The 27276-nt window shown below is 44.3% G+C and overlaps 1 protein-coding gene across 2 annotated transcripts; it reads right to left on the bottom strand.

Annotated features, from left to right (window-relative positions):
• Positions 1-920: 920 nt before the first annotated feature.
• Positions 921-21538, bottom strand: rnf19a (ring finger protein 19A, RBR E3 ubiquitin protein ligase). 2 transcript variants are annotated; one of them, XM_029122770.2, is made up of 10 exons: positions 21452-21538; positions 7863-8654; positions 6918-7126; positions 6687-6831; positions 6173-6335; positions 5026-5140; positions 4515-4676; positions 3451-3643; positions 3062-3202; positions 921-2979 (listed from the first exon to the last, which is right to left on the bottom strand). In XM_029122770.2, the coding sequence occupies exons 2-10, from the start codon at positions 8450-8452 to the stop codon at positions 2196-2198; spliced, it is 2502 nt and encodes an 833-aa protein (XP_028978603.2). In that variant the 5' UTR covers positions 8453-8654; positions 21452-21538; the 3' UTR covers positions 921-2195. The 2 variants fall into 2 exon arrangements, with proteins under 2 accessions (XP_028978603.2, XP_010898220.4); XM_010899918.5 differs by having other exon boundaries at positions 21308-21497.
• Positions 21539-27276: the final 5738 nt, after the last annotated feature.

Below are 27276 nucleotides of genomic sequence, written 5' to 3'. Positions count from 1 at the left end.
CTCCTTGGGACTGATCAGTCATGTTGGACAGTAAACAGTGGTGTAGGAAGGAACACCAACACACCACAAGGTAGTTTGCATTAAAATACATTTAAACGAAAGCTTGAAATTGATTCATAATTTTATTTTGTCAGATATGCATTTACACGCATATTATGAAGCAAATTAGGAAACAAGTATACAAAGATAAGCTCCTCCCTCTCTGTGTTACACAGGGTAGGTGTCCTCAGTGTTCTGCCAGAACCAGCTGCCACTCGTAGTATCACGTACCCAGTTCAGGGTCATAGTTAAACAGCAGCAAACAGGGATCTGATCCGTAGTTCACCACAACTCTCCTCAGAGCACCACAACTCAACGGATCGAACAAGAGGGTCGAGAGGCCACACCCACCACAGATCCCTCGACAGGAGGGTCGAGAGGCCACACCCACCAGAGAGCCATTTGAGCTGCCGTCTCCGCGGTGACACCATGCAGCACAAGAGCCTGAGCAGCGGTCTTTGGTAGGCTGGGAGGTCACGCAGAGGTGGGTCCATAAGCATCTCTTGACTTAAGAGGGTCTTTCAGCGCATCTCAAATGGCTCCCTACTGTGTATAGGAGACTACTACAACCCTGGTGGAAGTTGTGAACAACACAGGAAATAAGGTGGCTTTTACGAGGCAGATTCTTATCTTTTGAAGACACAGTATGAGGAGGAATCAGGAAATGGAAAGAAAGCTTTTTCATAAAGGCACAATGAGTCACCACAAGTACAAAAATCTTCATTTGCATGTTTCAGTGGTCAGGCGATGGCCAGCCTGAAGACATCGCTCATTTCTGTTAGCCTGGTTTGCGGAGCGGTTTGGGCCGTCTTGACTCTCCCGACCACGAGGTGACCGGACAGCACCAAGACATCCACAACTCTACTGTAAGATATATTCTCTTATAGCAGAACTGAAAGGGAGAGTTAACCACTTTGTTCCCATCTGCAAACATGGCCACTCACATTTTAATCATATTGAATGTTAGCTCAAAGCTTGACATGTTTTGTAATAACTCCAGTATAGCTAACTTTGCAAACTGTATGTTGATTTGGCCAGAAAAGCGCTGTGTTCCTCGCCGGTCAACAACACAATCAATATTATTACAACACTTCCCAACATGGAAAATGAAATACAAAAACCATAGAACAAAAAACAAACATTAGCAAGGTAATAATCATGTTTAAAATAATTGTCATGGGGGAAAAAATGAATTAGTGACTGGTCCCTCTTAGATGTTTTTGTTATTGACAGGCATTGGAAGAGATGATTAACACCCATTAGGGGGTGGAGCCCCTGGCTGGCAGCCTGGCTGGTAGCCTGGCTGGCAGAGACTGTGTCAGAGGCACAGTGGTTTATCAGCATTCATAGATGGAATTACACAAACAACTCTGGATCTCCAAGTTCGTTCCAATGTTGATTAACTATTTTTATTTTTCTTCTCTCACCACGATTCAGACCTGAACACCTGCTGGGTGACACTAATGATGCAACAGAAAAGCCAAAGGCTCCAGACCATATAGGGTAACGGTTGAAACCCCTGGCCATTCAGAGGGCATCCAGCAACAGGGCACTACATCGCCAGATTCCTCCAGGTGTCCTGGTCAGATCCACATGTGATTTCTTGGTCGAGACACCAGTGAATATCTAGTGACCAGGCCATCACAGCAACTGTTACATAAGTGGATGCTTGACTGGATGTCTGCTTACTACTCTTTCCACAAACAGAGCCTGCCATACAACTTCTGGTTCTTATGGATAACTCAATTTAGTGTTCCTATCACTGACCAAAACCCTTAACTGACAAAACCCCTTTAATGAGTAGAACATGAGATTTTCCCTGGCTCAATGTAACCTACCTGGGCTGTCTGCTGGATTCATCCTTTCTAACTTACCTGGGCCATCTGTCTCATTTATTCAGCTGTCTGACTTCTAATATGGAAGCAATCATTAGACCCCACCAATAGAGAGACATCTCTCAGCCCCTCCCCCTTCTGCTCCTCTCAGCCCCTCCCCTTCCTCAGCCCCTCCCCCTGACCCTCCTCCCAGCTCCTTCTTAAAGCGTGCACCTGGGAAAAAAGTGGATCTTTAGCTTTAAGAAGTTTTCAAAAACATTAGGCCAGATCATTTGTAGTAACAGGAGTCCTGTAGCCAGCCAGCCAGCCAGCCAGCAGAGTTTATATGTCCGTCTGAATGCAGGCCCCCGTCACAGGGCAGTGAGGTTGGGGGGGTGAGGCAATGACACCGTCCGTATCTTTGTTCTTGGTCTCCTTCAGGTCCTCCTCTGCCAGGAAGTCCTGCTCCTCCAGTGTTGCTCTCATCAGACCCACACTCTCCTCCGCTATGTAGAGCAAGGCACATCCTGCTCCTCCTAACCCAGCGCCTCCCTCTGGAGATCCGGAGGCCAAGGAGCAGGCAGCTGCCGGACAGTACTCCAGCCGGTCGTTCTCCACCTCCGGAAGGGGGGTGACTGTGACATCGGAGCCCAGGGAGGGGAGGGGTCGTTGGGAGGGGAGGTCCATGCAGCAGGGGTTTAGAGGAGGTGGTCTGGAGGTCTCGGGGTCGGAGCAGCTGAACTCTGAGAAGTGACTGCAGTGGGAGTCAGCTACGGAGGGCAGGGAGCCGCTGAGGGAGGGGGAGTCAAACTCGGAGGAGTTGGTGCTGCGCTGCTCCAACAGCTGGACGTCCAGTTCCTCCCGTCTCTGGTTGATCTGGGCTCCGCCGCTGGTCTTCCTGCTCCGCAACTTAGTCTTGCTCTTCTTGCCCCCCGAGGAGCAGCTGGAGGGGTCCTTGGCCCACTTGGAGGAGCAGGAAATAGACTCATGGGGGCAGCCAGAGGAACACACCCCCACCCCTCGCCCCCCACTGCTGCCCTCTTCCAGGCTGCTGCTGTTGCTGTGGTGACGCAGTTTCTTCTCTTGCTTCCCCTCCACGTCCACAGTCACCTCCAGACTGCCCTCCCTGAAACAAGTTAACCCGTTAGGCACTGGTCTTTATTAGGGCAACGAGTAACGACCCAATGGGTCCACATGGAGCTGCTAACCTGTCCAGAGGCCTGTAGTTCAGAATGGACCCGGCCATTGCTTTGGTACTGCCGTTATCGCTGATCGTCCCCAAGCTGACGGTGGCCGACTCTCCACTCAGACTACATCTCTCCTTCTGGACATCAGCCTGCACCTCCAGCCTGGAGGAGATATGGCATACATCACATCCCAGACCCTCGACACATCCCAGACCCTCGACACATCCCAGACCCTCGACACATCCCAGACCCTCGACACATCCCAGACCCTCGACACATCCCAGACTGTGGCAACATATATAAAAACACATGAAATGGAGCCTACTCAACCACTTCAATAGGAAAGGTGGTTAAAGCCCCACTGAAAATGCTCTAGGTTTTAACGTAACTCTGCCAGATAAAGAGCCTACCTGTTGTAACAGTTGACCATGGCACTGCCGGATAGAGAGCCAGTGATGCTGGCTCCAGCCAGGGCCATGGTGGAGGCGTTCTCACTGAGGTTGTCCCTCGTTGCCCCCAAGCGGTCCATGTGACTCCCGCTGGCACTCAGACTGCCCTCCCCGAGGCTGGGGTTGTTTCGGGTCTCGGCCACGGAGGTGGTGTCTGAGGACGACAACCAAGTCATGGTTCCACTGGAGTCATTTAACAGGGTTAGGGTTAACCCTAACCCTAACCACTGGAGTCATGTAACAGGGTTAGGGTTAACCCTAACCCTAACCACTGGAGTCATGTAACAGGGTTAGGGTTAACCCTAACCCTAACCACTGGAGTCATGTAACAGGGTTAGGGTTAACCCTAACCCTAACCACTGGAGTCATGTAACAGGGTTAGGGTTAACCCTAACCCTAACCACTGGAGTCATGTAACAGGGTTAGGGTTAACCCTAACCCTAACCACTGGAGTCATGTAACAGGGTTAGGGTTAACCCTAACCCTAACCACTGGAGTCATGTAACATTCTGTGCAGGTAGAACCTTGTTGTTTCCAGACTGACATTTCAGAACTGTAAGGTTCTCTCTGCAATTGCACCACTTTGATATTTAATTACATCACATAAGCAAACACAAAAACTCAGAGCAGGAGAGCATTTCCACAGACAAAAACCAGGCTTCACATGTCAATGACAAAGTCTACTGCTTTGTTTTTGAGAAATAACAAATCAGTGATCAAGTAATAATTATTTGGGGTACCGAAACTCATCCCTATATTATACATCATAAAGCGCTACGTAAAATGAAGGTCATATTCCCTGTCTGTTTAAAAGAAATCATCAGTGTATCTTTTATTTATGATTGACATTGTATCACCCAGCCCTTCCTTCAGGTGAAGACACAGAGCTATGAAAGAACAACTCAATACAGAATATGGCAGAGTAGAATGTAATAAGATAGCTCACTGATTGGTCCGTTATCTAATGATGATGTTGATCACTTGACCAATCAGTGAGCTGTTTGATGATGTTTGTGATGACTCACCAGTTGCAGCAGCTCCACTCCCTACGTTCATCTCATTCTCATCATCAAACTCGATGCGGACTCCTTTCCCGTTGCCAGCGGAGACACCACACCCTCCACTACGACATAAAGAGATGGGCACCACCCCATAGACATACGCCAACATGATGGGAACACCAATACCTGAAGACAGATAGAAATGTCAAAACACCAACACCCAGAGACAGAATCAGCAACAGGAAGACTATCTGCTGCTATAGTCACAGGAAGCTGCTGCTATAATAACCCTTCATGAACTTGACAAGCAGGTGCAACATCTGTGTTGTGGATGGGGCTTGGATATAAAAGTATTCTTCTAGTGGGAGTAGTTTCTATGAACCCAGATCAATTAAATAAACCTACAGCTATTTTTAAATGCTTATTTGCTTTCTGTACGTAACAAAGTCCTAAGAGTTTTTCTTCTACTCGTCAACTAACTGATCTGACAGACCAAGCTGGTTGACAGTTGATCAAAACAAGTGAAGGAACTTACCAACAGTGACTGCTGCTACCACTGGAGAGACAATGACTGACAATGTCACTCCCCCTGCTATTACCAAGTTCCTCTTGTGCTTGGAGATGTCTTTTCCTTCATAGCGGTTGTGTATCTAAGGGAAGAGGATAAGATCACGTGAGTCTGGCACAGCTCACGGTTACATTCCTGCCAGTCCATGTTTTAACATCTGCAGTGCTTCCTCTGTGGGGATTTAGACGGAGTATCTGAAGAAGCACTTTATGACAGTTGCTGATGGGAAAAAGGGTTTTTAATAAGGCAGTTGATTTATAGAGGGGTTCCAAACTAACACCGGGCCTTGCCAGAATGTCGTCTCCTTTCACCAAACCATTCTACTGTATCCAATGATACATGGAGGTGACTGACAGACCTGACAAGTCAGTAGCTGAAGTCCAAGATGGATCAATGGTAATTATGTGTAATCAAATCACAAGCTGACACTCAGATACTAAAACTTGGTATCTAATAAGTGTCTTCTAGATCAGCCTCTCTCAAACATCTTTGAGCCAGAGACTTCTTCCTTTGGCAACCACTTGAATAAAACACATTAACCATCACGCTCTTCATTAAAGAAATATTTCAAAACATGGTTTACGTTAAAGGTACAGTTAAAGCATGATTTAATCTACTTAATTCTCTATTTTATGACACTATTGGAAACAAGTATGTGATTAAATAAAATACATTTGGTCATGTTAATAAACACCAGTAAATATGTAAAATAAAACTCTGAAGGAGGTGAAATGGGAAGGATTTAGGTCTATGGTCTGTAGTGACAGACAGGCATTAGAAAAGCACTGGGAAGTTCCTGAAAACATGAAGGAAGAATAATCAAGTAATAAATGACTGCAGAAAATAACATTTTGCCAGAGTTCCTTTAAGGTGTCCTAGACAGCTGGTGAGCAGCACACTGGAGCAGAACATGCATACGAGCTCCTGACCGGGATCATAATAGCCAACAGCTCAGTGGTAAAGAGTTACAGTCACATTTGTGAGGGTAAAAAGGTAAAGCACATCAACTCATTTTCTATGAAGGTAGCATTGGTACCATCAGTGGGACTTTTTCATTGAAGATTTGACAGGAAGAGTAGTCTTTCTGCAGTCCTTTAAAAGGGGCCCAACTCACCTTCCGCCCCACATAGACAGGGATACCGATGATCATGGCAGGGACGGCGATGCCAGCGATCAGAGCGATGCCCACTGGAGCGCCCACCAGTGTACCCAGCTGCCACAGGATCTTCTTCTTCCTGCTCCACGGCTTCTTACCCCAGAAGGTGCAGCCTGAGGGACTGGGGGGCAAGTTGTTTTTAACCCTATATAACTACTGATGTGGGGTAACATTAACACATTGGTTATTTACCACACTCTTTTCTATATCACAGCCACGTTAAACTTTATTCAATAAGTTCGCAGTCAGTCAGTCTCAACTCTGGAGGTGGAGGTCAGTCAGTCAGTCAGTCAGTCTCAACTCTGGAGGTGGAGGTCAGTCAGTCAGTCATTCAGTCAGTCAGTCTCAACTCTGGAGGTGGAGGTCAGTCAGTCAGTCAGTCAGTCTCAACTCTGGAGGTGGAGGTCAGTCAGTCAGTCATTCAGTCAGTCAGTCTCAACTCTTGAGGTGGAGGTCAGTCATTCAGTCTCACCTCAGGTAGTGGAGGTCAGAGATCTCCTTCATGCAGAGCCAGCAGAATTCACAGCCACACACGGCACAGGTCATGTGATTACAGCTTCCATCGTTCATTTTGATGATGTAAGCAGCACAGCGCGGACACGGCTTGATGTCGTCAGCTAGAGGTAGGACAGAGAGGGAACAGCCAGATTTAATATTTATTGCAGCCAGATCAGACGGGTCCTGTGTGTGAGCGTGAGGTTACCTGCTGCTCCACTCTCCTGGCTGTAGCTGAGGGAGGAGGAGCGGAAGGTGCGCAGCCTCAGGCTATGGGCTCTCTGCTGCCGCGCCGCGTCACACGTCTGGTTGGGATGCCACAGCTGCTTGCAGTGGTAGCAGAACTCAGTGGCGCAGCCCTGACGGCCACACGTGATCTTAGGACAGCTGGCACAGCCAAACGCTATCACAGCATACCTGGGCGGAGACAGGTGGGGTTACAGTGAGGGTCTGGGGTTACAGGTGAACCCAGCAGGGTTACAGTGAGGGTCTGGGGTTACAGGTGAACCCAGCAGGGTTACAGTGAGGGTCTGGGGTTACAGGTGAACCCAGCAGGGTTACAGTGAGGGTCTGGGGTTACAGTGAGGGTCTGGGGTTACAGGTGAACCCAGCAGGGTTACAGTGAGGGTCTGGGGTTACGCATGGAAGCGTTTCAGCAGAAGGACCTAATGGCTGCTCTGACTGATGAATAAATCCCCTGGAACAATCAGATGTTACTGTGCCATAACCGCTTATTCCAGGCCAAGCCTATGAACACATGAGCTGCATCTATAAGAGCAGCTAATCTTCCTGTCATTTTGCAGTGTGTGTGTGTCACAGTGACTGAGATGTTAGTTCTGTTATGCTATTTCCACTGTCTGAGTAATGCATTCTATTAGTGTGACTTGGACATTTGTCTAGAGGGGGTCAGTCTACCTAACATGCCATTATTAGAGAACAGCTGTTTGATTCAGCAGCCAGAGACACCTATGAACCATTCAAACCACACAACTAAGCTTAGCTTGAATACACTTCAAGTCCCTTTCTCCCCCAGTAGTCACTGAACTAAGCCCCCCCCCCCCCCGGTAGTCACTGAACTAAGCCGCCACCCCCCCCCCCCGGTAGTCACTGAAGCCCTGTGGCCATTCCAATGATGAGTGCATGTATCTCTTACCCACAGTCGGGGGCGGGGCACCAGCGGCAGTCAGGGTCGGCCACCAGCCAGCGCCTCAGCATGAACTCCTCGTACTTCTCCATGAGGGGCGGGTCTCCCAGGATGATGCGGATGTCGTGCGGGTTGAAGCGCTCCGAGCACTCTGGACAGCTGATGTTGACCCGGGACTCGCTGATCTCTATCCGCAGGTACTGGCGCAGGCAGTCAGCACATGAGCGATGGTGGCAGGTCATGATGTCGGGGAAACGGTCTCTGGTGTGGCGGAGGAGACAGAGAGGACACTCCAGGAGCTCAGAGGAAGAGGTCGAAGATGAGGAAGAGGTGGTGGACGCCACGCCAGGGGCGGAGAGCGCTGAGGTCTTATCGCCGTGACACATCTCTGAGTGGATGCTCTCCACACTGGCGATCCCGTCCACGCCGCCCGGTAGAGCCCGGGACTTCCTCTTGGGGTCACCGCGGCGACGCCGGCTGAAAAACGAGCGAAGCGACAGGCGTCTTTTCTTGGGGGTCTTCTTGACGGAGGGCAGGCTGGTAGAGGAGGTGGCAGAGTGGAGGTCCTTCTCCGACCCTCTCAGCTGCTGCAGACTCATCTCCCCACCAGGTAGTGGGGTCTCCACTGGGAGCGAGGGGGAGGGGGAGGGGGAGAGGGGCTGAGGGGACAGCGTGTTGAGGAGAAGGCGGAGGCCATTAAGACATGGGGGGGCTCTCTGGTGGCGGCCAGGCCCCGGGCCCGCTCTCCACGCCTGGTCTCCTATGGCCCACAGGGCTGAATCTGGTCAAGGCCACACACACCTGCAGAGGACACCACCAAAAGACAGAGTCAGGAAACTCAACACAAATGTGACCACCATTATCTGAGTCTTGGCGATGCAAAAATGAAAAACATGTTAGATGATCTTATGATCTCCCACTCATTTAAATAAATTGACGTTATAGTCTCCTTAGACTAACTGCAGAATTAATTAACAGAAAGGCATTGTTCCTGGCAGGTAGGCAGGTTACAAAATGGAGTCAGTGTCCTGTTCTGTCCAGAACTCTGCATGCATGTCTACAATAATTCTGAAATTCTGCCTAGTAACTATTCATTGTTCAGTAGCATAGTGGTTAGAGACATGGACCTGAGTGTACAACGTCTTAGATTGGAATCCCTGGGATACTGCTTTTTTGGTACTGGACTCCTGTGTGCAGCTTCCTAGGTTAGAACCCCTGGCTTGATGATGTAATTATAACAGACAGCAAACCATTTAAATGATGTTGCAATGCCATATTGACAATATCATTGTAGCTATGAAATAAAACCATGTTCCAGAAATGAACAGAAAGTCATGGCTTAATGGTTGCAGGAGAGACTGTTGTGATGGTGTTAAATGCAGGACCACTGAATAGGTACCTGGATAATAATGTTTACTGGATTATCAACGTGTTGTAGGATAAGGTGCAGGCCCATGTTCACTGGATTATCAACGTGTTGTAGGATAAGGTGCAGGCCCATGTTTATGGGATTATCAACGTGTTGTAGGATAAGGTGCAGGCCCATGTTTACTGGATTATCAACGTGTTGTAGGATAAGGTGCAGGCCCATGTTTACTGGATTATCAACGTGTTGTAGGATAAGGTGCAGGCCCATGTTTACTGGATTATCAACGTGTTGTAGGATAAAGTGCAGGCCCATGTTTACTGGATTATCAACGTGTTGTAGGATAAAGTGCAGGCCCATGTTTACTGGATTATCAACGTGTTGTAGGATAAGGTGCAGGCCCATGTTTACTGGATTATCAACGTGTTGTAGGATAAGGTGCAGGCCCATGTTTACTGGATTATCAACGTGTTGTAGGATAAGGTGCAGGCCCATGTTTACTGCATGATTGTCTGTTTTGGGTAAAGTCCTGTTAATTACCCCAAACACACATCTACTGGCTACTAGGTATCTAGATTTAGATCATAAATACAGACTCTTGATACAGACCTCCCTGTCTCACCACAGTCCGTTCTACTCACGTGCCGGCAGAACTAGGCCCATCTAGTTTCACTTTGATCTCTGTTTTGATATTTGGTGGAGGTAAATGCTCATGAATGATCAGAATACTTCTGTATCAACATGTATAGCTGTAAAATAGGTACCTTTGTAGCAGTCCAACAGATTCCATGGGAGTCAGGCAGTTCCTGAGAGGAAGTGATATTTACATACCACTGGTAATGATTGTTATAATTGCAACACGATCATATTGACCAAGTTCTGTAGAGTTCTGACAGGATAATTGTCTCCCTAAATAAAATGCATCTGATCAGGTCAAACTGGTTGTTAATCACACTAGGCTCCGGAGGGTGTAACAGGCTAGAATGCTGGTTCCCATTCAGACACCAAAATGTTATTGAAAATACAACTGAAGAGAGAACCTGCCCAAACATGCACAATGGTTTTTATTACACCTTTTTTTAACCAAGTAAGCAGATTTAGAAACCCTTTCCATTGGCATGATGCTTGCAAGACAGAACTTTCACTGAACAGACATTTGCCCCATATATTTTTTCAGGTTCATATGAGTTAGGAACTCAAGTGGTCATCCATTTCTTCCTGTTTCACTGGGGTATCAAAGTCAGAGAACAGACAGAGACATAAGGAAATTGACCTGCGTAAAGTAAGCAATGACTAAAAATAAAATGTATTGAGCTCTGGAAATGCTCCTCCACAAGGCCAATTACTAAGAAATGTCAATGTCAGACCGAGGTCCAAAAGGCCCCAAGGATCACAAAAGAAAATTTGGTTACATCTAAGGTCTATCAAGTCTCCAAAACTACAATTAGACACCACCTCCATTCCAACAAGTTTTCAGCCTTTTGTCTGAAGACATTGGACCACAGAACCAGGTTAAATCAAAGTTCTAATAACATTTAGCAAACTTCCTACACTGCGGTTTGCCTTGATGAGAGTAGAGGCTTTCTTTAGAACATATCTCCAAATAGACCCACGAAAATGCAATGCTTAGGCCTAAATGTAAACTCTGTTATTACCCCCCCCACACCTTGTTTTCAGGGTTGAACCCTAACCCTTTAACCTGGGTTGCCTAAACCCATAGCCTGTAACCTGTAGCATTCACTGCATCAGAGATGTAGCCTAAGCCGTAGCCTGGTAATCCATCACGCCAACCAACTCTTCCAGGCCACAGTTTATCCTCTTTCAGAACACTATGAACAGGCTGATAAACCGCTGGAGAGATTAAACATTTCTAAGGCTACATGCTAGCTCCTTTCTCCCAGCCTGCAGACTGTCTTAAAGGAAACAGCTCAATGGTATTGATGTGTGTGTTGCTAACCACAAACAGACTTTCCCCATGTCCTACAAACATTGTAGAGGCTGGAGACTAGCTAGATCCACTTCTACTGGGCAGGTCACCAGTAAATTAAGAGAAATTAGAGTGTGTTGAACTTTGAAGTGACTCATCTACTTTGAGAGAAGATAATCACCTCAGAGTTTATCTAAACATAATAAAATGATATTGCTGCAACAGCACAGTAGAGAGTCAGCTGGTAATAACTAGAGAGAGAGAAAAACTCTCTCATACTCAAACTTTCCTTGGAACAGAAGGGAGACTCCCAGGGAGGAATGAGAGGAGGGTGACGAGAGGGAGATTATCTAGAAGAAACCCAGCTGGTTTGGCAGACTGCTGGAGGTGCAATCGGTCACCACTTTCAGTTCCTGAGAACTCACACCAACACACACATTTGGTTTCCAAGCAGGTTCTGGTTAGCTGTAAGTTCTGCAGAAAAACATAAACAGAGACTTCTCATTGTCTCAGTGGGAGGGGCCCTGAATCACAACACAGGTACAGGTGTTCCCTGCAGTCAAAAACAGAGGAACAGCCAGGTAATCTTACAGGACCACCTTGCTGTGTGAAACCTAACCTCCAAGACCAGAGTAATTTGTATGATGTTCCTATATTTAGTTTTTATCTGCTGTCAGGATGTTTTCGCTCCAATGAAGTATGAAATGGGTGTTCATGAAATGCACTTAATTTTTATTAAAAATATATTATAATCTCCTGTGTGTGTCTCCACACCCAAACAAAACTTAGCTACTCTGCCAGTTGGTTTCTGCTAGGCTTCCCTTTATGGCAGCAGTGCCGTTACTTGTATAGTTTGTCTGGGTTGACGTTTTTCCCATAACGTCATCTGCACTCACCGACTGTGATAGAAAATTCTGTTTCAACCAGCCGGATGGTAGGTAGAGTAGAGAGAGATTGTCCACATGCCTTCGTTCACAAGACATTTTTCCCAAACCTTGTCGAAATAATGAATTTTGGCAAAAACAATGTACTGCTCGTTACCTGGTTAATACCCACTTCCCAGTGAAGCATGCTGGCGGGAGCATCGTGCTGTGGGACTGGTCAGGATTTAGGAAAGGAGAAAGAGGGCTTTGAGGAAAACCTAATCACTTTTTTTATGTGGTTCACCACATAACTTATTATTGGCCAATGTTTTATTTACATTAAAATACTGCATTTTTAAATTTACATTAACCTGCATATTTTAATGAACGATATGTAGCCAAGCCTGTTATAACATCCTCTTAGTGATCTATAATGATTTGTAATAATTACCTTGAAATGATATTACAACCCCTTTTCCAAAAATGTTGTGAAGCTGCATAAAATGGTAGTAAAAACAGAATACAATGATGTGCAAATCATTCATCCCTAAATGTAATTGAAAATAGTACGCAGACATTAAATGTTTAAACTGAACATTTAATGTTCAGTTTTGGCATTTAATGTTCAGTTTTGTTGTTTTGGGATTTTTTGGGGGAAATTGTATTTGGAAAAAATACATGCCCATTTTCTATTTGATGCCAGTAACAGGTTTCAAAAAAGATGGGCATTAATGGTGCCTTCACAGATGTGCAAGTCACCCATGCCATGCACACTAATACACCCCCATACCTTTACAGATGCTGGCTTTTGAACTGTGTGCTGATAAGCTGGATGGTCCCTCTCCTCTTTAGTCTGGAGGACATGGCGTCCATTATTCCCAAAAATTATTTCCAATTTAGATTCTCAGACCACAGGACAGCTTTCCTCTGCCGCAGTTCGTTAAATGAGCTCGGGCCCAGAAAGTGGCAGCGTTTCTGTATTATACATCCAGAAAAACTTTATATATGGTTTCTTCTTTGTATGGTAGAGTTTTAACTTGCATGTCTGGATGCAGTGATGTACTGCATTCACAGACAAAGGTTTTCAGAAGTGTTTCTGAGCCCATGCAGTGATTCCCACTACAGAATTGTGTCTATAATGCAGTGCCGCCTGAGGGCCCAAAGAGCAAGGCCATCCAATATTGGTTTTGGGCCGTGTCCCTTAACAGAGGGTCTATTAGCACCCGGGTGAGAATAGCCACGTCAGCTAACCGGCTATTTACACCAACCCAAATAAATAACGCAATGCGTAACGGATAGCTACGTGCATCAATGGCCGCGGGCACCAAACGATACAAAGGTTGATTGCTACGTGCCTCAACAGTTGCAGGTGCCAAAGGAGGATTAAAATTTAAAAAAAGGTAGGCTACATTAAACACAAAATACAACCATCCATGGTTAGCTATGCCCAGCTAATTTAGCAAATGTTAGCCAGCAATGATGAAGGCATACAGACAAGGAGTAGCGTTAGTGCTAGCTAGCTCTAACTGGCTACACCTGAACATGCTTGGGCAAAATGTGAAACATTTAAAACTCCTGCAGTTAATCGAAATACTCTGCTGTGTTGCCATATATAGCTATATTGTTTTTAGCCACCAAAAATAGGGCTATTGGTTCAACTTCAATTCCACCCCGGGTGAAAATATCATTGTTGGCTACAGACACCTGGGTGCAAATAGCATCTGTCATCTTTTAATATTATGTACTGTAGATTTTTTGCAAAACTTTCTTAAATTGCACTATTTGCCTGCGCAATCTTTCAAAGAGTGTTGAACCCCTCCCCATCTTTACTTCTGAAAGACTCATCCCCCCTGGGATGCTTTTTCATACACAATCATGTTCTTGAACTGTTGCCAATTAACCTATTAGTTGTGCGATGTTCCACCAGTGTGTGTTTTTAGCATTATACAACTTTTTCAGTCTTCTGTTGCCTCGTCCCAACTTTGAAACATGTTGCTGGCATCAAATTTTAAGTGGGCATACATTTTTCAAGAACATTAACATTTCTAAGTCAATACTTGATATGTTGTCTTTGTACTACTTTCTATTGAATATAGGGGTTACATGATTTGCACATCATTGCGTTCCATTTTTCTTTACATTTTACACAGCATCCCAACATTTTTGGAAACAGGATATTAAATGTTTTCTAATAGTGAATGGATGTAAAAAAAATTTTGGAAATATACCTATAGCCCATGTTATAATTTAACCTTGATTTTAACACAGGAAGTCATGCTGAGACCAAGGGACTCTTTTGCAGATGAGCCCGGCCTTGACAAGTTGTAAACAATATGGGATTGCAATTTAATTATCATTGTCAAAATTGGTACCAGACAGAATACCAGTTGAGCAACGCTTATATGGAGGACAGATTGCCATTAAAGGCACCCTTCCCTGCCTTACTATACAACTGTTAAACAACAATCAGGAAGTAGCATTCAGTTAGAACAAGCAGACCAAGTACAGAGGAAAGCCAAAAGGCTCTATGCTGACCTTTAGAAAGGAGCAGCGCCCATAAATAACAGGGTTTGTCTGTAGTAGACCAGCAACACAGCCCTCAGAGCAAAAAGCTCCTCACAGGAAACAATCAGGGAATATTTTTGATTGTCAGTAGGGCCCATACAAAAAAAAATAAAAAAAGAACTCACACACATTCCTACAAGCCCAACGGAGGACTGGAAATAGCTTGTCTCACTGCTGGCCCGGGCTCACTGGTGGCTTGTCTCACTGCTGGCCCGGGCTCACTAGTGGCTTGTCTCACTGCTGGCCCGTCTCACTGCTGGCCCACTAGTGGGTTGTCTCACTGCTGGCCCAGGCTCACTGGTGGCTTATCTCACTGCTGGCCCACTGGTGGGTTGTCTCACTGCTGGCCCGGGCTCACTGGTGGCTTGTCTCACTGCTGGCCCACTGGTGGGTTGTCTCACTGCTGGCCCACTGGTGGGTTGTCTCACTGCTGGCCCACTGGTGGGTTGTCTCACTGCTGGCCCACTGGTGGGTTGTCTCACTGCTGGCCCACTGGTGGGTTGTCTCACTGCTGGCCCACTGGTGGGTTGTCTCACTGCTGGCCCACTGGTTGGTTAGCTACAAGTCTGTCAGCTGAGAACTTAAATAATTGAGCTCTAATAAAAGTATCCTGTTAAATGGGTCATCAGCCCCACTGTGAAGAACCACAGAAAGCAGATTGATGGTACACCATGCATTAGAAGCCGGTCAAAATGGTGCCCTTTATAGTATGACTGGAAATGGCCAGGAATGATATACGATTACTAAATGCAGGCGTTTATACTGTACTATGGATGTAGCAATTCACCAAAACCCATGGGTGCTTTAGCAGCAAAGTTAAAAGGCCAACAGTCAATGTAGTTTGTTTTGATTTGGCAGAACCAGGAATAGATTGTGATCCATATGGAATAGGGCTCTGTGTTCTTTTTTCTATTTTTCTTTCGTACTCCCTTTATTCACTTGTGTCCTTTCCCTCAAAAAGATGTCTTCCTCCTGCCAGGCCGTGGTTGTAAATTAGAATGTTCAACTGACTTGTCTGGTTAAATAAAGGTTAAAATAAAATTAGTTTGGCCTTGTAGATCCTGATCCATATGGAATAGGGCTGTGTGTTATTCGTTTGGCCTTGTAGATCCTGATCCATATGGAATAGGGCTGTGTGTTATTCGTTTGGCCTTGTAGATCCTGATCCATATGGAATAGGGCTGTGTGTTATTCGTTTGGCCTTGTAGATCCTGATCCATATGGAATAGGGCTGTGTGTTATTCGTTTGGTCTTGTAGATCCTGATCCATATGGAATAGGGCTGTGTGTTATTCGTTTGGCCTTGTAGATCCTGATCCATATGGAATAGGGCTGTGTGTTATTCGTTTGGCCTTGTAGATCCTGATCCATATGGAATAGGGCTGTGTGTTATTCGTTTGGCCTTGTAGATCCTGATCCATATGGAATAGGGCTGTGTGTTATTCGTTTGGCCTTGTAGATCCTGATCCATATGGAATAGGGCTGTGTGTTATTCGTTTGGCCTTGTAGATCCTGATCCATATGGAATAGGGCTGTGTGTTATTCGTTTGGCCTTGTAGATCCTGATCCATATGGAATAGGGCTGTGTGTTATTCGTTTGGTCTTGTAGATCCTGATCCATATGGAATAGGGCTGTGTGTTATTCGTTTGGCCTTGTAGATCCTGATCCATATGGAATAGGGCTGTGTGTTATTCGTTTGGCCTTGTAGATCCGGATCCATATGGAATAGGGCTGTGTGTCATTCGTTTGGCCTTGTAGATCCTGATCCATATGGAATAGGGCTGTGTGTCATTCGTTTGGCCTTGTAGATCCTGATCCATATGGAATAGGGCTGTGTGTCATTCGTTTGGCCTTGTAGATCCTGATCCATATGGAATAGGGCTCTGTGTGTCATTTGTTTGGCCATGTTCCGATTTTCTTTCACAGATTGAAAAAATGGGGGGGAAAACACTCATATCTGAAGGTTTTAGTAGAATACATACATGATGCTTTATGGCCATAATCAGCAGACTCCTTTCTGCATGTAGCTTAATTCCAGTATAAGCCTTAATCCATATGTTTCTTTCTGCTGCACACATTAATTTGATTGATCCATTATATGAACTACTTTGTTGTTAATATTTAAAAGGTTATTGCCAGAAGATTGTGTCATCAACATCATCGCTACAGCAACCACCACCTCTGTTTATGTCCTATAGCAATACATTTAGTTTACTTAGAACATTTATCTTTGATTCTTGTAATGGCACCACCACTTACCAGTGGACTTTCCATCTGCAAATCAAAAAATGGCTTTAAATTAAAGAGTATGGTTTTATTTACAACATGAACATAAGTTATTCCATTTTAGAGAAGAGTCTTCCAACAATATCAGGTCAGATTTAAATCACAGGCATGCCTACAAGCCAAGAAATCCATTTCAGATATATTAAATGTGGTTCAAATCAAGTTTCTAGACAGACTGGCAGACGAGTCAGGCAGGCAGGCAGACAAGGAGTCAGGCAGGCAGACAAGGAGTCAGGCAGGGAGTCAGGCAGGCAAGGAGGCAGGCAGGCAGGGAAGGAGGCAGGCAGGCAGGCAGGGAAGGAGGCAGGCAGGCAGGCAGGGAAGCAGGCAGGCAGGCAGGGAAGCAGGCAGGCAGGCAGGCAGGGAAGCAGGCAGGCAGGCAGGCAGGGAAGGAGGCAGGCAGGCAGGCAAGGAGGCAGGCAGGCAGGCAGGGAAGGAGGCAGGCAGGCAGGGAAGGAGGCAGGCAGGCAGGCAGGGAAGGAGGCAGGCAGGCAGGGAAGGAGGCAGGCAGGCAGGCAGGGAAGGAGGCAGGCAGGGAAGGAGGCAGGCAGGGAAGGAGGCAGGCAGGGAAGGAGGCAGGCAGGGAAGGAGGCAGGCAGAGACCAGCATCAGATCAACAGGGCCTGCCCCTAAACACTATTTACTTCACACTGGCCTATAACCTTTGGGCCAGTCAACTTTTCCACAGTAACAACAACATCCCTGGTTGATGCAATAGGCTTGAAACTTCACAGACCAACTTACTGCCTTTGACAAAACAAGCGTAAGGAAAGACCTATAATTACCCCTTTAGTCGTGATCTGCTAAACAAAGTATATTTACAGTGATTATCCACTTCCCTTTGATTGGAGAGCGTCATCTAGTTTCACCCCCTTTTCCTGTCACAATATCAATGTCCCATTCCTGATTATGGCCTTGCCACAGCAACTCCCAGTGGGTTTGGGAGAGTTGAAGAGCAGGACATATCTTCAGATACACATCCTGCCAGGTCACTTCTCCTCCATACAATAACCCACTCATCCAGGAAGTCAGTTAGAACATCCACATTCTGAGAACCCCTCTCAGGTCGATGACCACAACTGAGACTCCCAGAGCAAACAGTCACTAGGCCACGACGAGGCTAGGGCCCCTCCCAATCACCATGAAGAGGGTTAGACAGTAAAATAATAATCAACACAATATATAGCTCTTAAAAACAATACAGGCCTCAATATGCCCAGTGATTGGGCAACTAGTGAGGTTTTCATTCCTTCTTGAAAATGAAAACTGTTTACTCTGGCCTGCACAGCTCTAGAGGATTCAACTTTGTCCTTCTGCACTTTACAAGTCCATGACCTTGGCAGGGGAGGGAAGCTCTGAATTCAGCCCCAGAGAAGTGTCTTTAACCAGTGGGGTCATGTGAGGATTCATTCAGAGTTCTGTCTTAAAGGGATTAGGGTTACATACCCACCTGTTGTACTACTGGACTCTGTCAGTGCCTTACAAAGACTGATAAGGGTTTCAGTTGTCTACAGGTACATGTCATTGTTGCTATTCCTGTATTTCATTTGCGCATGCCGACATGCACCTTAAAATTGCCTTCATTACACATTTAGAACTGCCACTGTACTTGCATTTTCTATTGTTACATACACGTCTACCTTGGGAACCTCATTGCTGCTATCCCTGCATTTCAGTTGCACATGCTACCCTACTCCTTCAATTTGCCTCGACTGCAAATTTAGAATGCCATTGAGAATTGCCACTTGCACAACTATCTAAATTTCATTGTAACATGGATGGTGACCCAGTCACTTGCCTGCCATTTCATGGAGACATCTCGGGCCAACCCACCATTCAGATTTACACCCTCTGAACAGCCCATAAACATGAGGCTTTTTGGGGTGCTGGGCCAAGCTGCCAACCAAATCCTAAGAATACAAACAAGTCAGCACTTCATACTAGAGATACAAGTCAGCAGTAAATACACTAATGAGGTCTGCTCATGTAGCTTCATTACAGATGTCTCTCAGTGGTCAGTCTTCTCATTCCCTCCAAATTCAGACCACTCACAACATATTTGAATAGAACAATACCCAACTACGAAGCATCAAGATCAAACAAACTTCATGCCATTAAGAAATTATATAGATATATGGAAAAGTGTGGAAACCTAAAGAAAAGAAAAAGACCTTCTGACTTTAATGTATGTAGATTTTTTTTTTGATTAACGCAAAATAATGAAAAATAGTTTGATGAATAACCAAACAGAGACCCAGAAGATGATGTATACTCAAATTAGACTTCACAGACCAAGAATTCAATATTCTCATCAGGAATCTTCTCCAATAGTTGGAAACATGGTCAGTAAGCCACAACACAAAAGGAGACATTTGACCAAAATTACTGCAGGGGAATCTGCTTGAACAGCATCTCTGAAAAACAATTTGCTGTACAAATGGCTGACTCCAGAACATTGTTTTACTCAGTGAAAACAACATCTACAGCAAATCACAGTCAGACCATTTACAAATATCCTACAGAACACATGTAAACCTTCGATAACCCAGTATACACAAATGTCTGTCTTTCTATAAAAAAATTACATAAATATGCATTTGACTCAATTTGGCAATAATGTAAAGCATCATACTATATAATAATAATAAAATAAACCAAACAAGTGTGAGGTTAAAATTGACACTCAACATGTTTCCCCTCAGGGCTGTGCATTAGACAACTGGCCCTCAGATCACACAGATTTGTAAAAGGCCCCGTTGGATTGAATGTATATTAGACTGTTAGGGTTTCTAGTCAGACAGCTAAATTACAGCACTGAACATGTACAGGCATATTGCTGGGAGAATCAACCCTTTACACAAACACTCCTCTACCCGAGCCCAGACCCACCTCCAGCCATTAAATTCCTGGCTCACACGAGCAGCGCTGGCAGGCCCGTGGCACACTGTTCAGGCGGGTGAAGCAGTACTAAATAAAAGACTGGATTTCTCTATGCCATGTGGAATGGGGGGTAATGTCAGCAAGATGCTTTAAACCTCCAATGTTGAGGATCAGAAGTGGAGGTCAGTTTGGCCACAGCTCAGGCAGAGAAGTGCATATAGATGGGCCAACCATGTCAGGTAAAAAGTAACGTGACCCATTTGGTAAGACACGGCACCACGGATCACTGCTAATGAGCCCTGTCACCATGCTGCACCGAACGAGATCTGGGACTGCAATCACTTACAACTAATGGAAGTAATGGCACATTTTCCAGAACCCAGACCGCTGGGGTGTGCCTCAAAACAATGGGTTCTTGACAAATTTGTCCATCCTTGTCCATGAGTCCTTAAGTAACTTCCTGGACAGAAACAATGACCAGGTCACAGTACGGAACCACTGCTAACATCTGACAGACCATTACATCCGGTCAGTGGTCATGACATTCTGTTGTTTTGAAACACACGGTTTATAAATATAATTGAATTGATGTACTGTAACGAACAGTCTCAACCACTAGCTTTCTTGGTATGCAGTAAGAATTCAGGGAATGTTAGAGAAAATGACCTGCACTTTGTAGGGTATAAAGACCCTCTCTGTTTCTGCTCTTCCTGTTGCTGAATGACCAGGAAAACCAACTCAAGACTAATTATGATGTTCAAGAAGAGAGCAACCAACGGATTGGTCAACAACATTAGATATTATTGGAAAAATAAAATGTATTATAATAAATACATCTGATTGAAGAAAAAAACTGGCAGGAACAGATAACTAGTTAGATTTCAGAAAATATTGTGGGGAAACAAAGCTTTTCGTAGAGATTTGGCTCTAGGTAGCTACAGTACAGATTGTTAGAAGCAAATTCGAATTGAAGGGTAAAGAAAATACAACATACCACATCTGGCTAGAAACGTACATCGCTAGTTACTGAAACGTACTGTTTACAAATGACCAACTACATATACAGCAGCTAGCGAACGTTACCTACCTAGCTAATGTATCAGCGTGGCTAACTGGCTAAACAAACAGCAATTGGCGTACAATATTATTGTATACAAACAGTCCTAACAAACTCCAAATTCAATGTTAATGTTTAAATGTCTTGAATTATTAAAAAAACAGCCTACATCTCCGTCGAAGCTAAATTGCTAACTTGTTAGCGTTCTAACGCTAAGATTTCTGGGAAGTCGAAACTCATCGGGGCGGATTTAGGATTATTTTCTGTTATGAAAAGAAAAGCATAGATATTGTAGTAAAGTTAAAACACCCAAACGAGTTAATTGAAAACACAATTAAACAGCGGCTTTATATTTTCCAAGTAGAGCCAGAGCCTAACAACGTTAGTTAAACTTGTGACATAGCTACGCTAGCTACCCCACTGCCTGGGTTTGCTTCTAGCTAACCGTAGCTTTCAGGCTAACATTGCCGTTGTATTGGTTTAGGAAGCTAGCGATTTCATCCGACTTACCGTATAAAAAAATATAGATAGATAGATCCGCCAAACGACTTGACACGTGGCAAAAGGGCACTACAACGAGTTTTCGGTGTCAGTTCCGTATAAAAAATGATGTATCCCAAATGGGCATTTGTATTCTGTTCCGTTGTAACTTACAGCTGGTTACCTCTTCGTTCCAGAGCGCTTCCCGTCCCATCTGAACCACCGACCGGCCAGAAGCCACATCCTTGTGGACTGCTTTCAACAGCTTTCAAACGACAACTCCGAAATCTCGCGAGGACACAGTCATAAACGGTTGTTGACATTTAATTTATTTATTCACAAAGAAAACAAGAAGTGAAACCTATTTGACTCATAAAGCCATGTTTGCCTGGTTACATCAGGGTAGTCAGATATTTTTAAAACATAAAATTCAGTGAAAGGAGGTCCCAGTCAGGAACAGATCAGGGGCCTGTTTACACTAAGTTCATAAGATACAGTGTGACTGAAGAGACCATGGTAGCATGGGCTACAGTGCACCAGTTCCCTGCTATTTCACCACTTTTTTGTCCAATAAATCATAAAATGTCTGAATTTGTTCCACACTATAGACTAAGTGGGATTTTCTTCCCAGACTCTGAGGGGTGGCCTGTGGCTTTGTAAGAGTACCTGACGTTTTGGGCCACATCAATGTTTTGGCATGTTTAGGTGACCAGCAGGTCAATAAAAGCCAGCGGGCTGTGTCAGAGCCTTTAGGTAGAAACCAGATCAACTGCAAAATGTGTAGAATCCCAGAAATTGCCATGAATTTTAAAGCTTAATGTTTCATTACACAATTTTGACACGTTTTGTATCTTGTTTAAAGCCCTCAAGTCTAGAGACGGCCTTGGTTACTGCTTCCATTCCGTATTCTTCCATGCCCCATGCAGGTAAGCAGCATATGAGATTCACCTCCCATAGCAGCATACCCCTCCCATAGCAGCATACACCTCCCATAGCAGCATATGAGATTCACCTCCCATAGCAGCATACCCCTCCCATAGCAGCATACACCTCCCATACCAGCATATGAGATTTATCTCCCATAGCGGCATACATCTCCCATAGCAGCATACACCTCCCATAGCAGCATATGAGATTCACCTTCCATAGCGGCATACATCTCCCATAGCAGCATATGAGATTCACCTTCCATAGCACCATACATCTCCTATAGCAGCATATTACCTCCCATAGCAGCATATGAGATTCACCTTCCATAGCACCATACATCTCCCATAGCAGCATACACCTCCCATAGCAGCATATGAGATTCACCTCCCATAGCAGCATACCCCTCCCATAGCTGGCTGTCAGAGACCTGTTTTTCAGGAAGAAATCTCTTCAAAATGATTTCCTGACAATGTAGTTCACCTGATGACTGAACTGAAAGCATATCTTTGTTTTTTAGCTTGGAGGGAGTGATTCACCCAGTAACATATGTTGGTAAAAGCCTGGTATATCAGCTGAAGCCATCTGGAGGAAAAGATTAGGAAATTCCAAAGTAATTCCGCTGTGAACCAATCAGGATTCAGAGGACTCAGTCAAACCAACCTACAGTGGAGGTCTCCAGGCAGCCTTCGCTCACTCAGTATTCCTAGGCTCTTTTCTACATTACATTGCCAGAGGTGCACTATATCTGGAATAGGTTGGAACTAGTCACCAGACAAATTCAGCTAATATAGATGTTTAACAACATTCACTCCTGACTGTAGTGAATACTGAGCATTTCTGTCCTGACTGTAGTGAATACTGAGCATTTCTGTCCTGAATGTAGTGAATATTGAGCATTTCTGTCGTGACTGTAGTGAATACTGAGCATTTCTGTCCTGACTGTAGTGAATACTGAACATTTCTGTTCTGACTAGTGAATATTGAGCATTTCTGTCCTGACTGTAGTGAATACTGAGCATTTCTGTCCTGACTGTAGTGAATACTGAACATTTCTGTCCTGACTGTAGTGAATACTGAGCATTTCTGTCCTGACAGTAGTGAATACTGAGCATTTCTGTCCTGACAGTAGTGAATACCAGGACAGTTATTCTGAATTCAACAGTAGTGTGTCTTAGCTTGTACAAGTTCAGTTATTACATCAATCATCTGTTGCTATGACGATGAAGCCCAGAAAGGTTTCCTCACAGCACCGTAATGTCTTAATATCCAGGACATCAAAACATGTGTGCTGTCTTCAGCAGGAGCCGTCATGTTCTTTGTGCCTTTGCTAAGCAGGCTCAATCCTGACTATTTAAACAGCTGCTCTTCTCTCTATCTCTTAGCAACCATCTCAAAGGGGAGCAATGAAAAAGAGGTGATGAGCTACTTTTTCTATTGAACTCTGCACTGCTGCTGTGATGGGAACAAATATGGTCATTGTTCCATACTGCCCTTTAACACCTGTATCAGGTGAAGTAAGACTGGGAGGACAACACAAACTGAAACGTAAGAGTGGTATTTATCCATTTCTTCTGAACTGGATGGCAAGGCCTCCAGTTGATCTGATTTTGTTTCCTGATGCTCTAGAATGTGCCTTTACATCAATACAAACAAATAGAACAAGTTACCGATGTCAAGGGTAAATTATACTAAAATTATAATACAATTTATCTTTACAGCCATTGTACATAGAAATGCATTGTAAAGACCTAATAAGATGCTTCTCAGACCCATGTTGACCACTTCTGTTCTGGCATATGCAGGGGGAAGTAGGGGACCAGGTAGACATTTGGTTAGCAATGCGGTTGTGCTAGGACTGGTGATAGAACCAGTTCATGGTCTTATTGGTGATAGAACCAGTTCATGGTCTTATTGGTGACAGAACCAGTTCATGGTCTTATTGGTGACAGAACCAGTTCATGGTCTTATTGGTGATAGAACCAGTTCATGGTCGTATTGGTGATACAACCAGTTCATGGTCGTATTGGTGATAGAAGCTGTGACCTGAAAATGCTTTTGCTCCCCTGTAATGGCACAGGGCTGTAGAGAAGTCACACTGAACATTTCATAAATCAGTTACCCAGAAGCCCAGATTTCTACTGTCTGGTCTAGAATATGAGGTTTACTGAGTGTTATGTAAGGTTTATGAATGCTCTTAAGCAACACATTTTGTGTTATCTTTCGTGTGAGTGGTCCACTAGTTTCTGCATTTGTGTAAGGTTTTCTAGGTATTGTTTTGCCAAGATTATTAATATCAACACAAAAATACACTCAGGATTATTGTAATACTATTTTAAAACCAGAGAAGCATAACACTGAAAATAAGTAAAACATTTTGTCAGTTACCGACAGACAAAAGCATTGTCATCATGGATAATTTGCTAATTCCTGCACATTCATCTAGACACAGTTTCTCACACACACACACATACTCCATGTCAGGGCCGGTTCTAAGCTTAAACAACAAGCGGTTGCTTAGGGCCCCCAACCACTGGGGAGCCACAGGCCACTAGGGGAGGGGGCCCCCAAATCAAACAATGGTCATTAATAATGACATTCTGTTATCTTATTAACAAATCAACAGTCACCAACTCATTTGGATTACCCTGTTTGGAATTTGTAAAAATGTAATTTTAACTTATGTTGACTTTGCTTGTTTAATTCAAGATCATATTATTTTACAAGATGTGAATTATTTAGAAAAGATTTAGAAACAAAAGACATTTGAATAAAACGATTAAAAAAAGCTCTTTAAATAAACTAGAGGAAGCAGTGTGATGAAAGGCATTGTGTTCCTGTACGTGTTCCTGTCGAAACCAAGGTTTTTCTTTGTCTTTGAACACACATTCATTTCAGAAAATTAGATAAGGGGAGAATGGGTGGCTTTGTTACAGTTTGAGTACCACAAATGTGTCATTCTTCCAGAAATACATTTGAGTCTCCATAAATGACAAGCCACATGAAGAGTTGATTGGCTAGAGTGATAAAATGTGGGAAGTAACCAGGATGTAGCAGGTAGATTATTGATTATACAACGTCTTTAGATCTAGATTAGGTCATTTCACACACAAAAGGGTGGGTTATGATGCTCTCAAGACAATCCCAATCTGTTCCTGGGAATTTCCGACATGGAAACTTAAAGAGGAATTGTCTCAGAGTTCCCCACTTGGAAAATGTCTGAATCATCCATTAGGAAGTTGGACGTCCATTTTGGCTGCGTTTCGTGTTGTGATGAAAGCACCATTAGATCAGCACATCTCTGGCCTGAGCATCTGACAGTGTAGCCAATTATGGGTGTAGTGTTTTCCGCTGGATCTGTGGCTCATGAAATGCTTGCTTCTAAGAACACCTCGATTTCTGGTCAGGCTAGACCCATTTATGTAACAACCAAGCTCCAGCAAAGTTGAAGCAGACTGAACCACTGTCTTGATAGGACGATGAGGAGGTTGTGAACATCTGTAGATAGTGGATCAGCAGGAGCTCAGTTCAAACACAGATATAGCGCACAACTGGTGGAAGGGAACAGTAGAGGTGGTGAAAGGCAGGGCTGTGTTAAAAGCACAACTCAGTGTTTTCTTCATTCTGGCCAGCTGTTCCCCATTCTGACCATGTGAACAGTCAGTGTTGCAGATGAACCAGTGTTGGAAATGCAAAAATGACCCAAGATCATTGTCTAAGTGCATCTTTACCCTAATCCAGCTTTTTGGTTTGTGGAGATGCTAGGAAAGGAAGAAGCTTGGAAAGGAAGAAGCTAGGAAAGGAAGAAGCTAGGAACGGAAGAAGCTAGGAAAGGAAGAAGCTAGGAAAGGAAGAATGATCCTATCGGGTCGTATTTGCATGTCATGTTTCAGTTAGTATGTGTCTCCAATGACTTTTGGCTTCTGTTTGCCTTTCATATGTTTGTAACATTCTCCTTTTAAAAACAGCTTTAACTATGTACACTAATGTTGTATAGAGACAAATCTAAGTTTGAGGTGTTTGGATCACAAAAAACATTAATCAGACAGACCAAATGAAAAGATGTTGGTGTAGTGCTTAACGCCACCTGTCAAACATGGTGGAGGCAATGTGATGGTCTGGGGGTGCTTTGAAGGTGATAAAGTGGGAAATGTATACAGGGTGAAAAGGACCTTGAAGAAGGAAGGCTTATCACTCCATTTTGCATTGCCATGCCCTGTGCTTTATTGGAGCCAATTTCCTCCTACAACAGGACAGCTCCAAACTATGCAAGAACTATTTAGGGAAGAAACAGTCTATAACGGAATGACCAGCACAGTCACCAGATCTCAAACCTATTGAGCATTTGTGGGAGCAGCTTGACCATATGGTATGTAAGAAGTGCCCATCAAGCCAATCCAACTTGGTGGAAGTACTTTAGGAAGCATGGAATTAAATCTCTTCAGATTACTTCAACAAACTGACAACTAGAATGCCAAACGTCTGCCAGGCTGTAATTGCTGCAAATGGAGGATTCTTTGTCAAAAGCAAAGTTTGAAGGACAGTTATTATTTAAATTAAAAATAATTATTTCTAACCTTGTCAAGTACCATATTTCCAATATATTGTGCTATATTTTCTATTCAAACTAATTTCAAGTACATTTTAATGGAACACAAGGACATTTGTAAGTGAACCCAAACTTTTGAGCAGAGGTTTATATAGCTATATACACTCACCTAAAGGATTATTAGGCACACCATACTAATACTGTGTTTGACCCCATTTCGCCTTCAGAACTGCCTTAATTCTACGTGGCATTGATTCATGCTTTCAACAAGGTGCTGAAAGCATTCTTTAGAAATGTTGGCCCATATTGATAGGATAGCATCTTGCAGTTGATGGAGATTTGTGGGATGCACATCCAGGGCACGAAGCTCCCGTTCCACCACATCCCAAAGATGCTCTATTGGGTTGAGATCTGGTGACTGTGGGGGCCATTTCAGTACAGTGAACTCATTGTCATGTTCAAGAAACCAATTTGAAATGATTCGAGCTTTGTGACATGGTGCATTATCCTGCTGGAAGTAGCC

Source organism: Esox lucius, chromosome 10 (genome assembly GCF_011004845.1).
Source record: "Esox lucius isolate fEsoLuc1 chromosome 10, fEsoLuc1.pri, whole genome shotgun sequence".
NCBI lineage: Eukaryota > Metazoa > Chordata > Actinopteri > Esociformes > Esocidae > Esox > Esox lucius.
Note: the sequence above shows the minus strand (reverse complement) of the source record. Positions and strands in the feature narration are given on the sequence as shown.